Source organism: Pygocentrus nattereri, chromosome 12 (genome assembly GCF_015220715.1).
Source record: "Pygocentrus nattereri isolate fPygNat1 chromosome 12, fPygNat1.pri, whole genome shotgun sequence".
Classification (NCBI taxonomy): Eukaryota; Metazoa; Chordata; class Actinopteri; order Characiformes; family Serrasalmidae; genus Pygocentrus; species Pygocentrus nattereri.
In genome coordinates this window covers 10,112,288-10,131,007 of record NC_051222.1, presented here as the reverse complement: position 1 = coordinate 10,131,007, position 18,720 = coordinate 10,112,288, and the positions used below count along the sequence as shown (strand labels likewise).

Genomic DNA, 18,720 nt, shown 5'->3' with positions numbered 1-18,720 from the left:
TTCTGGGAATGTAAACTGTAGAAGAACATTAGGAGAAGGTTCTAATTCTGTAGAAGTTCCCTCTGATCAGTTGCTCCTTTGTTTGAGGTCCAGACTTTTGCTGTATTTTGTTGTATCTCGAGTCTTTATTTTCTTGTTTCACACTGGTGTGGTTCTCCTCGTGGCTGCACTGCTTGGAGGTGAGAGTGCATGCTCCTTCACTGACTCTGGCGGGCTCTGACCAACCGGGCAGCTCGAGTTCTGCTTGCAATGGTCAGGGCCAGCATCTGCCTGCACGGGGCTCTGCATGTGGGTGGCCACGAGCAGCGTGGGAGGAAGACCGTTGTCCAGCGGCGCAACAGCGCTCTGGGGTAGGAGAGCACGTGCACCCACACCACCCAAGGCCAGGCCCTCGTCTGTGACAGCCACATGGTGGAAGCGTGCGAAGCTGCCACGGCCATATACGAGAGAATTGCGCGTGAGCACTGGAGGAGTGGCTGCCAGTGGGTAGAGTGCCAGGTCTCGTGAACGGGAGCGGAAGGACCCCATGGAGGAGCGGCGCTGCAACGAGGACTGGCGGGAGCGGGACTGGAGCGGGCGGTGGGAGCGTGCACGCAGGGCACGGTGCGTGTCGATGAAGAGGTGTACAGTGAGAACGCCCACCGTCTCAGCAATGATGAAAGAAAGCGCACCACAGTAGAAGCTCCAGCCGTACCAGTGGCTCCGCTTGGACTCGCTCTGGTTGGGGTCGCCTGCGTTGGACGAGATGTACACGATAATGCCGATTATGTTGCTGAGGCCTAAAACAAAGCACAAAACATACATTTGTTCTGTTGTTGTATTCCAGGGCCTTCTGTATTACTATAAGCAAATGCTGCTGTGTTTCACCTTCACTCCTGTAACCAAAAGCAGATCTTTGGGTTGATTTACAGAGGTGGAAACAAGCTGCCAAGTTGGCAGAAACAAGTAAGGCTCAAGTCTTCACACTCGAGTCAAGTCTTAAGTCAAGATAGTTCAGTAGAGGCAAGTCTCAAGTGAAGTCAGGTCATGCATTCTTCAAAAAATTTAATACCATTTTGCTACTGATTGTCAAAAATGATGGTAATGGTAAAATGGCATTTTAATAGCAGCAGGTTAATAGTGAATGGTTGTATATTAAATCTTTTATCAGTTTTTTCAACTCTTAAAAATAAATGACAGAATCCAGAGAACACTGATTAGGCATGCGTCAAAGCTATGCGCATGAGTACAAGTACACATTTTTTAGCATTTACTGAGATGGATACAAAAATGAGCAACATACTTAGAATGAACTAGTTGTTAGTGTAGTGAGTGTAATACACATTAGCTGACTATGTTACATTAGTTCTCTTGGAACGAGTGAAACAGCAGTAAGTTTTGTACAACATGGTGAAATCTCGAACTGTACCACGAGCCCTTCGAGCTTCGAGTACAGCTCGGCTTGACCCGCCATCCTTCAAGGTGCACGGAAGACAAGCGTCGAGAATGTTCTCTGTACTGGCACCCAGGTGGTGGAATGAACTCCCACTGGCTGTCCGAACAGCAGAGTCTCTTGCTGTCTTCAAACGCAGACTGAAGACTCATCTCTTTACACAGCACTTAAATGAGCACTGAACTATAAGCTGCACTTATTTTATTGTACTGCACTCTGTATTGTAGATTATTGTTATTGTATTGCATTGAATGGCACAGAGTTCTGCGTTCAACTCTGGCTCTTTTCTCTTGGTGTCTGCAGTGACATTTTGTTTCTATCAGTATCTGAGCTCAGGACTGTCTTTTTCTCTAAACTATTGGTAACTAGCAAGTATACTTTCTCTAGATTGACAAAGCACTTCTTGTAAGTCGCTCTGGATAAGAGCGTCTGCTAAATGCTGTAAATGTAAATGTAAATGTAAACAGAAAATTGCTTCTGTACAGATGTAAAGTATGTTTCATAGTTTTGATCCCCCTCTTGTCTCTTTCACAAACAATCTCTGTAGATACAGTGAACAGAATGAATCACGTGAATGCATCTGAGTTTTAAGCCTTGTTGAAGTGTTTTGTTTGGTTGGTTGTGCTGTAGTTGAATTTCCTCTAAAGCCTGAAATATGCTGTGCAATTTTAGAAATCTTGTTCTTTTGTGACTTACGCTGTATGTTTGAATTGGCCATCGTGTACGGACAAAGCTTACATTTTATATGCAGTACAAAATCATATCAGGGGTTTGGATGGATGGATCCGATGTTGGCATCGGTGCATTATTACGAGTATGAGTACAAGTAGTGGCTTGCTGTATTTGACCGATACAGACATAATGACATGCTTAAATGGTAGTTCACCTACAAATAAAAAAAAGTATTAAAGAAAATGCTACTGAACCTTGTCTTTGAAGATATAAGATATAAAATATTTTTCACGATTTGATCACACACACACACACACACACACACACACACACACACACACACACACACACACACACACACACACACACACACACATTTTCTAAGCCGCTTCTCCCTCATGGTCCTTTTTTGGAGGGGGGTCCTGGATCCTATCCCAGCGGTCATCGGGTGGAAGGCAGGATACACCCTGGACAGGTCTCCAGTCCGCAGGGCAGACAGACAGACATACACAATCACACACACACACTCACACCTAGGGGCAATGTACCCATAAAAGACAGTATTACCAAAATGTGTAATGTAAAACTTGAACATTAGGGCTCAAACTATGTTTCATTCCTTCACAAGTGTCTGTAAATCCTACCAGCTGAGACGAAAAAAATCCCTGCGCTTAGGATGACGTTGTGGCGGCTCTTGTAGAATTCGCTGGCAGCTACGCACACACCGCCAATGAACAGCAGCCCCACGCTCATGATGGGAAAGAGGCTGGACGCACGGACAGCCCCTGTAATACACAAACACATTTTAACCCAGACCACACTTTCCGTTTAACCGAATGATTCTGCTTTCAGGCCTGACCCAACCGTATGTGTTAAAATTTGAGTTTTTCTTTAAACGTGCATTTAGAGCTACTCCTAACCATATTTAGGCAGGAAGTCCTAGTAGTAGAAAACTCAGCACAAGTATGAGCCAAGCTTCCATTTCCGCTGACCATTCAAAAACAAGGTGACCGAAATGGATCCTTACTCCCTCATTAGCATTGTGCTAACTGTTTCGTTTGAATGAATGAATTCAGAAACTTTCTTATCATCTGTTTGCTACTCAGGGGTGGTCTTTGCTCTAGGCAAAGGTAGGCTGTCCTACAAAAAACCCAGACTATAGAAAGAAGTTCACAATGAAAAGTGCCCAAAATGTGAGTCCTCTGTAGGACTGTCCTATGAAGGCTCTTTGTTTGTATAATGTAATACAAAATCTACCAAGGTCGACACATTAAATTAGATGGAAATTACTGTTGATATGAATGATAAACCTAAAACTTTAATGCGAGTAATGTATTGTGGCTGGCAGAACATTAAATGCAGTCCAACGAAAAACTGGTACTAAAACCGTCACTAGGGTGGTACTCAAGGCAATGTCTCCAGTAACCTTGTGTCTTATGCAATAGTGCAATGGAAAAAACACAGTTGCATGACTCCATAAACCCTTTCCTGATAAGACTTTATCTTTTATTGTTCTATTTAAAAAGTTGCAAAAAGCAAAAAAATATGCACCTTTCCTCTGGGAAACCTTTAACACGCATTAACATACACAACTGGGACTTAAGGACCGTGTTGTGCCTTTAAGGGGAACATTTACATTGTATGTATATTGTGGGACAGTGCCTTGTACCTTGATGTAGCTTTTTTTCAGGTAATGTACATTCAGCGTGGAGCCTGTGATAACATAGCCGTCTAGGAAAGCAGCCCACCGAGAACTTGGCCTAGCTTTTGGAGTGCAGCTATCATCTTGCCATATGCGTTGGCAGTTTAGACAAACAGCATATTTGGACGATTTAAAATCTTTGCTCCCAAGCCTAATTAAACCTTCTTTGTAGGCCTCATGGGGAGAATCACAGGGAAATTTTGAAATGAAGCCTCAAGCATCAAAATAAATGTTGAGAGACTGCTGTTACAATGAGGGATTTTTTTTTAGATGGAAAAACAGTGAAGGCCCAGTCAAACGTGTGTTTGCCAGCAAATTTTGGTGAGCGAAATTAGGAATATGCAGTGTTATCAATTTCACGTCAGCTTCCAAAGAGTACATTTCCTTTATGAACGTTTGTGCCATGTTCAGCTTTGGCACACGTTGACATGCTGATTTGACCTCAAAAGGGGCCCCTTCAAAGCACTAAAACCTCTAAAATGAAGTAAATGCTTCTTTTAGGTTTGAGCCCGAAACCTAAGCCCATTTCTTCCCCACAGACAATAAATAAACACACGACAAAGAGACGGCATGACATACTGTCAGTTGGGAGACTGCTTTATTGTTTGTTTGAACAGTTTCTACACACAGGCTGTCAGGCTTCTGAACAAGCTCTGAAGCTGCGGGTCCTTCCCCAGTTACCATTTCACTCAGTCACTTTGTCAGCATTATTATTATTATTATATCATCTCTGCTATGGACAATAACACTTTATCACTGTCACTTTAAATAACAATAACACAGAGTCACCTACGTCACTTTAAAATATATATTGTCTCTATATTTTGTGTATAGTTAATATATTTCAATTTGTTTTTTATATTTTACTTTTACTTATTTCCCTTCTGTAGAGTGATTATCTGAGCCTCACCACAAGAATGTCGATGCATGAATGTCCTGACATGTTGTGCAAATGACAAATAAACTTGAAGCTTGAAACTTTTAGAGGAGTTAGCCAGCTTGCTAATCAGCGGTGTTAGCTCCGTGGCTAACTGCAGCTGCACTCCACTGCCATCAACCATGTCAGTTACCTACAGATATATCATTAATTTTATAAATATAAATGAATATAAATTAATGAATAATTTACTTTTGTATCATTTCTGTTTACGGTTAGTGAGTTAGTTATCTTGATAACTACACCAACATTGTTTCTGTTGCCGATTTTCTGGACCAGCAGTTTAGTGCGACTGCGGCTTCAATCCAATAGCCAGAAACTTAAACTGTACTGGGGCACATCGCTATAGGCCAAAAATCTCATGTCTCCAAACTAGTAACTTTACATCAGGAGGAAATAGCAGTTTCAACTTTCAGTGTACATTAAGTAATTAAGATTTTATTTCAAGCTATTTTGGATCATTTGTATTGATACATGTATTATGAACTTCTCATACAGTGTAAAGGAGTTTTCAAACTACATCAAAAAATGGAAAAACAAAATCAAAATTAGACATACAAGGTTTCAACAATAGGTGCATATGTCTCGAGCCCTATTTGAGCTGGATTAGATTTGCTGGAGGAGGGTTTTTTTTTTAAATATTTATTTTATTGGCAGACATATTTTAGTGACTGGGAAGTGATCAATGTTGAAAAAGCAGCCAGTTAATGGACAAAGGAAAATCAGGTATACAAGCTGTCACGATTGGCCCCTCCCGGTCCTGTCCATGTGTTCGTGTTTTGGTTTAGCCCATGTGTATTTGTTTTGGTTTTTCTAGTCCTGCCCCCTTGTTTTGTGTCTCTGCCCATGATTATCTCCACCTGTTTTCCACCTGTCCCTCGTTTACCCTTTGTCATTTAAGCCCTGTGTTTGCCCTTTGTTTTTCGCTGGTCTTTGTTTGATGTGTTGGTCTTTGTTAGAGTTGTTTGTGTTGCTCTTCACGTCTGCACCCCGTTCTGTACGTATTGGCTCTATGACCCTGGACCGTTATGACCCTGATTCTGGATTTGCCCTCAATAAAAGTCGCTTACTTCCGCACATGCGTCCGCTACCTCGCTCCGCGTTACACAAGCGCAAAAACAAAATCTGAGTCCACCTTCACATTTTCACTCACCCCCCCCCCCAAAACAGTTGCCTTTACATGAGATAAACATAGAACAAATAATGAGATATAATCAATAAAATGTAACACCCTTAGTAGTCATGTGTATGTATAGGTAAACCAAAAAGGTGGCCCAAAAAAAAATCAATGGTGCTAATTTTACTGAAAGTTGATCACATCTGAGTACTAATCTTATTATAGTTCTTATATAATTGTGCAGTTTAGGGCGGGGGAGGTGCGAGGACCCAACCTTCAGGGACAGTGGTACATCTCCATCTTATTCTGGAGGAAGTACTTGCATATCAGAAAAATAAGTTAACAAGGGGTTCCAAGTGTAATACATTTTTTAAACTGACCCACCAAGAGTGTGTTTAATCTTCTCCAGGTGTATGTAAAGCATGAGATCTTGCAGCCATTGTGCTTCCTTAGGAGGTATGGATGACTTCCAGTTTAGAAGGATCTGCCTACGCGCTATTGATGACACGAAAGCGATTAACTTCCACTGTCTAAGGGTAAGATTAATGATATGATCTGTTGCTTAAATAAGCAGTGTTGCTTATTTAACTCGAAATACAGCAATTTCAGCACACGGCTCAACTATCAAGCCACAGATTTTTGAAAATGCTGATAGTTTAGGGCATAGCCAAAACATATGACGTAAGTCTGCTGTATTTCTAGTGCATCTGAGACAGCCACTGTCAACGTCAGGACAGAAGGAGGACAACCTAGCCCTACTCCAATGTATATGATGGAGAACCTTAAATTGCAAGAGACCCAGTCACGCACAAGAGGTGCTGTCATTAATTCTCTGTATAGCACTACTCCACACTATGAGCCTGAGCGAAATGCCGGACCTGAAAATACCGCTACAGATCCGACTGACCAAGACTGTACTTAATACGCAAGTCCTCAAAACGGGCAAAGATCCCGTCCGTGTATTGATCACCAAATTTAGTTAGTCCATTGTTCTGCCAGGTTATAAAGGTTTGATCCAGTTTAGCTGGAAGAAATGAATCATTGTTGCAAATAGGGCTTTGAATAAGCAGAGTCTGTCTTTAAAGTGCTGTCTAAATTGAGTCCAAATTTGAAGGGTACCTATAACCACAGGATTAGATGTGTAATTTGTTGCCTTAGATGGTAAATGGGAAGTGACCAAAGCGTGTAATGAGGTCCCTTTGCAAGATTTAGACTGAATTCAGTAAGAGACTTTATGTAGATTGGAAGCCCAATAGTAAAACATAAGGTTAGATAATGCCAATCCTCCGTTAATTTTGAGCCTTTGAAGAAGGTCCTTCCGAATCCTAGGTATCCTTCCATTCCAAATAAATCTTGAACTTCATTTGTCAATCTGCTTAAAAAATGATGTGGATAAAAAGATAGGAAGGCATTGGGACAGATATAAAAATCTTGGAAGAACATTCATTTTAATGCAGTTTGGAGGAGGTTTGTTAATGTAATCTGTGCTTGTATTGACTGACTCGACTGATTCGTACGGGATGAAGGATCTGTGTAATTTCCCCAGATTGCTCGGAATGAATCACTTATCACTTCTGAACAATAACAACATGTTGCTTGGCTAAAAGGAAAATGTGCCGCTGAAAAAAAACCCAAAACATGCCACTGGAAGAGGGAAGAGACCTTATATCTGATTTCAGCGTGGGGTGATGCCCACCAAATGATGGTGCCTAATCATAGCGTACAGGAGGGAACAAACATCAAATTGTGACCGAATAGTGTCCGTCCACTAAAGACTTTTGGTGACTGGCTGAGCTGCTGTTAAAGATCAAGTATCTAAAATGACGATACATAGAATGCGTCAAACATAAGAGGCTCTGAGAAAGTCCCCTGCAGTGTTGCTTATTTAATGTAATGCAGTAGCTATTTAGCCATACAGAAATCTGATAAATGGCAATATAGGTATTTCAAATATATGACATACTGTATATTAGCACATATATATTTTCCCTTATATCCAACTTATATTTGTCACATTCGGACATACATGCCAACTTAACTGAAACTGGCCATTTTCAGATATATTTCAGCCATACATCAACATATCAGCCAACAGGATTAAATAATTTAATATTTAAAAGATCACAGCAACATTTATAACTGTATTGGGATGTACTCGACCCAATGTATCAGGCATATATATTTGATGTATATATTAGGCACATATTGCTGTTGTTGGAAGAAAACCTTGTATCTCCAAAATGGAAACTTTATAGGAGAAGGAAAGAACCTAATTTTCTTTTAATGTAAGCCAATTGAACCAGGCTATTTTCATTCCGCATGAAATTTACATACAATGTAAAGGGCAACAAGCATTTTCAAATTACGTCAAAATTGAAAAACGGAGATACGAGGAGAAAAGTGGAGATATGAGGTTTTCTTCCAACAGCAGCGATATGTTGGTTATGAGATGCCTATGTTTATGTAAGCACCATAAACATATATTTTAAAGTGTATGCCTGATCCTTTATGATATATGTCCAGATATGGCCAGGAAATGTACTAACTGTAATTATTGCCACATCCAGTGTCTTATTCTTATTACTGAGCAGACTTGTAAACACTATGGACAGGACATATCTGTACTGGATTAAAATCACAGATCTCATGAGTAAATAATGAAACTAATCCAGCTCCAAAAGGGCTTTAGATATGCATTCACATGACAATATATATTTAGGATATTTAGTGAATTTGTATTGTGTATAGAGTTGCACTTACGGAGCAGGTACTCTGCCGCATCCTGTTCATAGTCGGCGTCTTCTGGGAAGTGATCGATGTTTTTACAAACACCTGTAAACATGCCTTTGAGAAAAACACACATCTAAGAGCAGCCAGTTAATGGACAAAGGCCATTTTCCACTTCGTTGCATGAATTGCATCAAATCATTAGCAATATCAATATCTAATTAATTGAATTAGATTCTCTGCCTCTCAAACATTTACATTAGGACAAACACAGCTGGAGTGAAAAAGTAAAAGGTAAAAATGAGGGGTTACACAGAATATTTACTCATAAATAATAAATAAATAATTAGAAATATTTCACAAACTGTCGATTATTTCTAACTGCACTAGAAGACAGTTTGCTTTGAAATGGATTCCTTTCAGGACAAATATTGGTCAAGTGATGTATGACCATATACAGTGCTGTGCAAAAGTCAGAGACCACCCTTTCGTGTTTAATTCCCAATCAAAATGTCCATGAAGTACACATCTTTCCATGTTCAGTGCCAGGAAAAAGCAGAAAACATTTACAGACCTGGTGGACCACCAGAACTGTTTCCATCAGACAAACATTTTATGATCCGTTATTCAGAGCAGTGATGACTGTCTTATTTGCAACCTGAGCACCCAATGAGCAAATGCTAGCAAATCTGCGGGTCCTTATCTTTAAAATCTCCACAGAGACATAATCCAAAACATGTGGTCTTGATAACACAGCAAGAGTCAGAGATCAGTTACTCTGTGCCAGTAATTTATACAGTTATTTTGAAGGATGAAAGTGTTACAACTACATTTCCGGCATTTGGTAGATGTTCTTATCCACAGCAACTTACAATCTGATCGATTTACACAGTTAGGAGTCTTGCCCAAGGTCTCCTTACTGATAGAGTGTAGGGTGCTTACTCAGGCAGAGGACTGAACCCCAGTCTATAGCATATGAGGCAGCGGTGTTACCCATTACACTACACCAACCGTACCGTTCAAATGAGACCAAAATCATGATTGTAGCCCAAAGTATGTGGAAACAGCACTACTTGTACTTTGGGGATGATACAACAGGCAAAAATCAGGCAACAATTAAAGTGTTCATGGATTGATAAGTCTAAATTCAAGACATTTGGAAGTAACAGAAAAGTATGTACACCGCAAAGAAAGACTCTTTAAACCTGGTCTGCAACCATCAGTCAAGCATAGTGGAGGTACAGTACAAGTTTCGGGTCAAATACCAATATCTGGTGTTAGTCATTTGTTTTGAATTGAAAACATCATGAGTGTTGATGGGTATAAGATGGGCACTTGAGAAGACCAAGACATACTTTTGAAGCAAAGAAGCAGCTGGTGTTCTCAGAACAATGTACTGACCACCCCAGAGTCCAGACCTCAACATCGTTGAATGTGTTTGGGAATACTTGGATCATGAGAAGCAGGAAATGCAACCCATTTCTAAGACTGAGCTTGTTTTCTTTTTTGACCCCCAAAAATGAGCAATTTGTGCTTCGAGGGCATTTTGATTGAAAATTAAGTGAACGAAAGGGTGTTAAACTGTAAGATGTAGAATGACAACAGCAACAAACTAGCTTGTTCTCTCTTTCTACATAAACATGTTAGGTAGTTCATCAACTGTATGCGGCTTGTTAAGTGAATGATGTCATTGCAGTTACTTTCCTTTGTAACATTTAACGGTCTGGAGTAGTGGTCTGCGCAGTATTACAGTGGGTTTAACCTTGACTTTGTCTGTAAGGCAAAGAGCTTTTTTATTAGTTGATATTACTTTTAAGAGTCTGATTTATTACACTAAGCATTTTTTCTTAAGGTCAGTTAGACAGAAATAAGCTTCTGGGCAGCGACAATGTTTTCATGTATTTTCATTTTATCGCCTGCAATTTGCACAAAATCCAGTGGAAACATATTAGAGTTTTCCAGAACTTTCCTGCAGCTGAAAAGTAGGAAAAACATTTTAATGGCCAGCAAAACGGAATACTTTTTGGGTGCCTCTACCACGCTGCTGTGAGTCACCCTTTACAGCTGGAAATAGACTATGAAAAGTTTGAAGTTTTTTAGACCACATAATATGTCATATTGCATCTGTTTTTTTTTTTTTTAATTTGTATGTGACTGTGAACTTTCATAAAAATGAATTTGAATAATTTAATAATAAATTACTAGGGGAAGTTTATGTTGGCTTGACAAAGCTGTTGCTAAGGTGTTGCTATGTTATCCCAGGTGGTTGCTAGGATGTTGCTAGGCCATTGCTGTGGAATCCCAGATGGTTGCTAGGCCATTGCTGTGTTATCCCACACAGTTGCTAAGGTGTTACTAGGCCATTGGTATGTTATCCCACATGGTTGCTAAGGTGTATTAGGCCATTGCTGTGGTATCCCAGGTGATTGCTAATATGTCGTTATATATATGTGTGCTAGGATGCATATAATGTTCATCAGGGTCAGTGAGAAAGATCATCATTTGTGGCAGTTAGATTTGAATTTTACTTCCATCTGGGGTCCCAAAAAAGCCTACTTTTGTCAGGCCAGCGTAATTAATGAGTTCATTTTTGATCATATTCTCCAGGCAACTTGAACATATGTCACAGGCAGCAGAATGCCCATGTGCACGAACTAGCGGCCCACTGGTCTGGAGAGTGATTGTGTGTATGTACATGCACATGGGCGTATAAAAATGTTCCTATCCTGAACCACGTCGATGTACAGAATAGATCTCTTCCTCTGTGGGCACAATGGTCTGTATGTCCATATCTGCCGGCGCTGTGAAGCTGCGGCCAAGAGGGAGGGACTGATGGTCACAAGGAGGGACATTACATATATATTCACCGTAAGTGAAATTACTGTTTAAAGAGTCAAAAGGCTTCATCTGTCTCAATACTTTGACACTCCTGTTCATTCATCGGTTGGGTGGGTGTAGTTGTATCGACGTCCTTTTAACAGCCTGAATGCTTCATTACACTTTCCATTAAAAGAATTGACGCAGAACTGATATAGGTCAGAGAGTGCGAGGGTTGGGAAGAGTCGGTCGAAGGCAAAGGGACACATGCTGTGTGAAGGTGAAAAACAGCAAAATGCACAGTGTGGAATTAACTCTGCAGAAAATCAGATCTTACCACATGTAATCATTGTAAATCTTGTTGATATTACCTAATATTTCTCATTTTAAGATTCCTGAGCGTCCTGAGAGTCTTTACGGTCGTGGTGATGGGAACCATATGTGTGCACATGTATAGCCGTGTTATCTACTGTCCAAAAGCATGAGTGAACCTACATGTGTCTTTTGAGCTCGATGAGGGTGAAATAGTGGTAAATCTGAAAAAAGAAGTCTTCTTTTGGGACTATTTTGCCTCACAACGCCCTTCATGTAACCCTCCACCATGAGTGTATTTTTTAAAATCTCAAAGCCAAAAGCCAAAAAAATTCCATAAAAAATTATGTCTTAAACATCAGGCTGAGTATTCAGAATCATTTCATGTCATAACTTTCTGTGAGGGAGCTTTTAGAGGTGGACGTCTGGTTCCATCTCACTGTCGCTGTGAACAATTCTCACTCAATAGGTTTCTCTAGAATGGAGCATTTCACACCAAACCACTCTGAATGGCTTTGTTTGCATCCTAACCATTAATATTTTGCAAAATGTAAGTCATTTTATATAGAGAAGCAGGACTTTTTTTAACCTGTGGCTGTGGTGGTAGTGCCACGGGGTCATTTTTCAAAATAAATATTACAGTTGTGATAATAATTTGCAGAAAATAAAACCTAAACATTGTTCAGGTTGAGATCATTGACTTGGTCTGCATGACCGACATAACCAACAGTATCTAACTACTTAACAATTTAACTAGCTGGCTACTAGTTTGGTATGTATTTTCAGTGCAAGTCAATGTGTTCATATAGAATTTGGATTTTTTATAGTGTTTATTATGTTTCATAATTATACAGTCAAGCAAACAAATAGGCGTTGATTATTGTGTTGGATTTGCCTGCAATTTATTAAGATTAGGGTGCTTACATCTTCCCACAGTCTGTGGAAAATTAGTGGCTGGTTATGTAGGCCTTGATTTCCATGACCCTTTCCTCACAGATGATTATTTTTAATGAAAGTAAAAATGAATTCAACAGTTTATTGAGACAAAGTTACTTAAAACAAGCAAAAATGTCTACAAATCATAGATAAAATGCAAAGTGAACCCGTTTTATTGGGCTACCAGTTCACCCTTACATTTTACTTTAAAATTAAATTCTACAAAATACTTTAATTAAAATTTAATTATATTTTGAATTATGCTGTTTTTTTCGATTACATTAAAACAAACATCCATGTTGTTTTCCATTCTGCCGGCATAATAGTTGCTTGGAGGCTGGCAGAATGTGGTCCTTGCAGTGCAGTAACTAGTTAGGTTTACTCAGTTACATGCACTTAGGTGCAATTTTGACTTTGACAGTATATTTGTGAGGACATCGACTTTCAGGCCGCATTTTATTTTACACCAAAAGAATCCCAACAACAAAGTTTGGTTCCTACGCTGATTGATTCAGGATATTTTAAGTTTTTTAAAAAATAAATACACCAGTTCGAAAAAATTTCCCATATTAACTAATAATTAAGTATTTGATATTTTATTGTTCAGTGTGATTTAAAATATTTCAAACTATTCACAAAAAGGTATTTTTATTATTCCGTGAGCAAGATGCCATTAAATGATAAATATTGTACTATAATGATCTATAAACAAGGTGTGCATTTACCTTCCATACAGCACTGCCGCCAAAGGCCGGAATGAGTGAGCACCTCCTCGTTCTTCCGGCTCGTGTCGTTGTCGCCGGAACCCTTGGTCCGACAAACCCCAGGTGAGTAGAGCCAATAGTCCGTTCCCACAGCAATGGTCATGAGGCTGAAGGCTGCGAATGCCCCTGCCGTTGTGACCAGCATTTGCACTCCGCGATTGCATACCTTCATGTTTCCTCTCAGTCACACGTGCACACGATGACATGAGCTAGGCAAGCCACCTTGGACAACTCATTTGTGGTCATTTTTCACCTTGTGCCCAACACCACTGAGCTCTTTTCATTGCCGTAAAGAGAGGTCAATGTAAGCGAGATGTTTACAGCCATTGCATGTTCCTCAAAAGAGATCCAAGAGACAATGTTGAGGATGGACTTCTCTCAGACCCTTTGATGTGAAGGCACCAGAACTGCCCCCGGTATAGCCTCGTTCCATTCATGCAATTGAAAAGATCCCATTTAAAATCCATTGATTCTTAAGATCAATGTGTAGAACATTGACCAGCGTTCTCCGTAAAGCTTGCCGAAACTTACCTTCAAAAATCATAGGTATGGAGATCTGGACGAGAGTCCATCATACTCCTCAGAAAGGGTCAGTAATTCCAGGGAAGGCTGTTGCTTGGTGTGCTCTTTGTGGCACAGTTGCCGAACAAGCTGTTCTTTGAGTGGCGCTGGTCACTTCATCTCCAAAGTGACCGCCCCCTCTAGTGATTCAATATTCTGAATGAAGTGAGGCTGTGTGATGGTTGTAGTCTCGTTCAGTACTGTGTAACACTCCCTGTTTGTGTTTGCAGGTCTGTCCATTGACATGGATGTACAGTCACATGCAAAGCTTTGTTGCACCCCTGGTCAAGTTGCTCAGTTAATGCTCTGTTTCTGTTGGTTTGTTGAATTTAACATGCTGGCAAAAAAAAAAAAAAAATCACATAAAATTTGGCCTGTGCAAAGGTTGTAGTGCGTTTTAGATTAGTTTTATTCTATTTTTTACAATATTCAGAAATATGCAGATAAATAAGAAATTGTGCATGAAATTTGGATCGAAATGGAATGTTTAAGTTCTCTGTAGAGGATGTGTTATTTTCCTACTTATTTTCACTTAGAAAATCAACAAAATGTCATTTTATTCGCTGTGTTCACACTTTTGCATGCAACTATACATCACAACAACAAAGTGGTAGCTTTGTCAGTTATTTTTGTGGAACAAGTAGGAGAATCAACAGCCAATGACATGCAAAAAATGTTTGAATTTGGAAATTGCTTCCAAGAAAAAGTATTAAAAGAATAAGCATTCAAGGATAAACGGCAATATGCCGTTCAAATGGTGTAAACTTTACAAATCACTTTACAAATCGGCATTTTTGGCTTTAGAAAAAGTCCTCTGAGATCATCTTTTATCTGATCTTGGCTTTCATTTGAAGGAAAAGGTGATTGGAAAAAGTTATATATATCATCGTTGTATAGTACTGTCTCCAAAATGGTAACTTTACAGGATGGCCTTAACTTTGAATGTAAGAAGATGTTCAGGACTTTTAAACATTTAATGTTCATACAATGTAAAGAGAAGTATAGATAAAACGACAAACATTAAAAAATTGGATAAAATGTTTTATTCTAACCGTGACATTACACAGTTGTATGCAAAAGATTAAACACCCCTGGTCAAATTCCAAATAATGACAAATGTTTTGGTGAGTTTCTAAGTAAAAAATATTTACATAAAAGTTAACACGTTATTTATTGATATATGGTTAAACATACAACATGAAATGTGCCATAATTTTAATGTAAAGGGCGTTGAGGACTGTGTAAAAAACATAAAAGATTGGATGTCAAGTAATTTTCTGCTGCTTAACTCCTGCTTCTTGGTCCAAAATCAGCTAGAAACAAACTAACTTAACACTTAACAGTTTCTCAGTTGCATCAAGCTTAACTGTTAAAAATCTTGGTGTCGTGATAGACGCTGATCTGTCCTTCGATGCACATATAACTAATATCACTAGAACAGCCTTCTTGCATCTCCGCAATTAAATTAACAAATGCATTATCTCTACAGGATGCAGAAGCTAGTTCATGCATTCATTACTTCAAGGCTAGGTTACTGTAATGCTCTGCTGTCTGGATGTCCCAGCAAAAGCCTTAACAAGCTTGAGCTAGTCCAGAACGCTGCAGCCAGAGTCTCACAAGAACCAGAAAGTTGGACCATATCAGCCCAGTTTTATCAGCCCTGCACTGGTTACCAGCAAAATTTCGCATTGATTATAAAATTCTATTACTGACTTATAAAACTCTAAAAGGACTCGCCCCTCAGTACCTGAGTGAGCTCCTCTCCCACTATGAACCATCACGCCTACTTAGATCACAAGGTGCTGGCTTACTTCTGAACCTAGAATTACTACCTAGAATTAATAAAGCTACATCAGGGGGGAGAGCCTTCTCATACAAAGCCCCCCAGCTCTGGAATAATCTTCCTGTTAATGTTCGGGAATCAGACACAGCCTCAGTCTTTAAGTCTAGGCTAAAAACTTACTTGTACAGTCGCGCCTTTGGTGATTAGTCTTCCCTGTCAGGTCTAGACCTGCTGGAGTCTCTGCTGCTCTGTTCTTCTGGACCGGTTTGACCACCACTGAGCTTCTTGCCTTACAACGCTGTGCAATCCTCACCTTGTTCTGTAAAGCTGCTTTGTGACAACACCTGTTGTAAAAAGCGCTATATGAATAAATTTTGCTTGCGTGCATAATTTTTGAACAGGTTGCAATATGTTTTATTTTCTTCAACATTTTAAATTGAGCAAATAAACAATAGTTGTGCATTAACATGTGCTTCAGGTGCATTTAAGGGTTTCCACTTAGAAAATCAGTAAAACATGCACTTTGACCTAAACTTTTGCACGACTGTATAAGCAATTCACATACACTATATAGACAAAAGTATTGGGACATCCCTCCTGGTATAAAGAATGCCACCCCTCCCTGACTGCATTGTGCCACCTGTAAAGTTTGGTGGAGGAAGGATGCTGTGGGGTTGTTTTTCAGGTTGGCCTAGAACCCTTAGTTCCAGTGAAGGGAAATCTTAATGCTTCAATAGACCACGACATTTTGGACAGTCTGATACTTCTAAATTTGTGGGAAGAGTTTGGGGAAGAACCTTTTCTGTTCCAGCATGACTGAGCTTCATCTCACAAAGCAGCTCCATAAAGGCATGGCTGGGCGAGTTTGGTGTGGGAGAACTTGACTGGCCCTCACAGAGCCCTGACCTCAACCCTGTGAAACACCTTTGAGATAAACTAGAACAGAGACTGCGAGCCCTCTTGTCCAAAGCCAGTGCCTGACCTTACAAAAGCTCTTCTGGATGAACAGACTAAAATTCCCACAGACACACTCCAAAATCTTGTAGAAAGCTTCCCAGAAGAGTGGAAGCTGTTATACACTATATTGCCAAAATTGTTCACTTACCAATCCAAATAATTTAATTCAGGTATTCTGATCATTTTGATGGCCACAGGTGTATAAAACCAAGCCCCTAGGCCTGCAGACTGCTTCTTTCTCTATATAGACAAATCTACTTGTCTGACTGCATTGTGCCAAGTGTGAAGTTTGGTGGAGGGGGGATTATGGTGTGGGGTTGTTTTTCAGGAGTTGGGCTCGGCCCCTTAATTCCAGTGATAGGAACTCTTAATGCTTCAGCAGACCAAGACATTTTGTGAAGGCAGACAAGCGAAAACCTTTGGCAATATGATGTAGCTGTAAAGGGAGACCAATTCCAAAATGATGCCTATGGGTTTAGAATGGCATGTTGTAAAAGCACCTGTAGGCACAATGTGTAGGCGTCCTGATATTTTTGTCCAAATAGTGTATAAATTATATACCTGACCATTTGCATAACTTTAAACTCACCCGCATACATTCCCATATAGATGAACAAACACACATAGGTTTGGAAATTTCACCTTTAATATTTCCTACATACACACCATGAGAAAGGAACATGCAAAACATCTCTGCCATCACCAGAGAGACCCCTCCCCCACTCCAGGCTGCAGCCGTTCGCTGTTCTTATTTGGATGTAGTTGGTTTGTTGCTAAGTTGTTGACATGCATCTGTCTTGCATAGTAAAAGTCCTTGAATTTTTGGAGGGGGGTGGGAAAGGAAGCCCTTTGAAGCTTTCATTTATGAAAACAGATGGAAACTCCTACAACTCTACAACCAAGAAAGTGTATCAATTCCTGCATTTAAAATACATGCTTCAAAATTACATACAGAAAAACAAAAAACAAATCAACAAACAAACAAACAAAAGCACTGTTTTCCAGGTAGTTGCTAAAACTCTCAAAACCCAGCCATTAACATTTATGAGGGGATGTTAACAGTGATGTAAACCACAAATCGGTTTTACAGCTTCCTATAATCCAAAGGTCGTCTGTGTCTATGTTTTCCAGCATACATTTATCTGTCCATAGTATACTAGATTTTAGGTATAATCCCCTGTTCTCTAGTCCATTCTCCAAAGATAGTAGAATGCTTATATTAACACCTTTTTCATGATCACACAATGCTTGTTCATATGGAAGACTAGAATGCATAATTCTCTATTATACAGTTTATCTATATACAAAACCAAAGGAAACATAGAAATTCTTACGTCATAACCCTTAAGGATCTATGCTACAACAGATCCGATCACCATATTGACACATTTGGTAAATAGATAAATAAACACTGAGTTAAAAGAGCAAATGCTCTACGACGCATGCATAGGATGGGCTACGACTCCTTCCAGAGTCCTCGTTACTTAGACACATGGCACATAGTGAGGTCCCCAAAATACTGCATATGACGATATGTGAAATGGCTATAACCTTGGTTTAGGAAATGTCGACAACTCTTCTCTGGAAGCAATTGTATAAATCAAATTCAGGAAAGTGGTGCTCATATGGGTCGTTTGAATTTGCTTGAACCAAGTAAGTAAGCTGAGCAGCCGGTTTTGGCTGCAGCTACCTTTAGTGAAGATTCGTTGTAAATGATGCTCACTACTGGAGTCTTTTTGGGGGGGGGGGTTTGCTCAGTTTATTCTTGAATTAAGTCGTCTCTAAGGCCCAATCCCATTTCCCCCCTCGCTCCTACCACTTAGCCCTTAGCCCTCTGTTTTGTGCGTTCACAACTAGGGGTGGGGTGTCCCAATTCTTGTTGAGATAGAGGGGTGGGGCGAAGTGTGGGGCTACATGGCCCAAACGGAGGTTTTTCTGCAAAATATCGCTAGTAGTATGCTAATGTCTTGGTAGCTAAGCTTGCGAACTTTCACATTCCACCT

The 18,720-nt window shown here is 39.9% G+C and overlaps 1 protein-coding gene across 1 annotated transcript; it reads right to left on the bottom strand.

Moving 5' to 3' along the window:
- Window positions 1-138: 138 nt before the first annotated feature.
- Window positions 139-13,588, bottom strand: LOC108439097 (voltage-dependent calcium channel gamma-3 subunit). Its single transcript, XM_017717296.1, has 4 exons — window positions 13,378-13,588; window positions 8,621-8,704; window positions 2,749-2,889; window positions 139-779 (listed from the first exon to the last, which is right to left on the bottom strand). The coding sequence occupies exons 1-4, from the start codon at window positions 13,586-13,588 to the stop codon at window positions 139-141; spliced, it is 1,077 nt and encodes a 358-aa protein (XP_017572785.1).
- Window positions 13,589-18,720: the final 5,132 nt, after the last annotated feature.

Bases quoted from the DNA above. Each gene is read 5' to 3' on its own strand.
- LOC108439097 (XM_017717296.1), bottom strand. From the start codon at position 13,588: ATGAAGGTATGCAATCGCGGAGTGCAAATGCTGGTCACAACGGCAGGG. The intron at 8,705-13,377 runs GTAAATGCACAC...TTTTTCTCAAAG, and splicing joins GCGGCAGTGCTGTATGGAAG to GCATGTTTACAGGTGTTTGT. The intron at 780-2,748 runs GTAGGATTTACA...GCTTTGTTTTAG, and splicing joins GATTTTTTTCGTCTCAGCTG to GCCTCAGCAACATAATCGGC.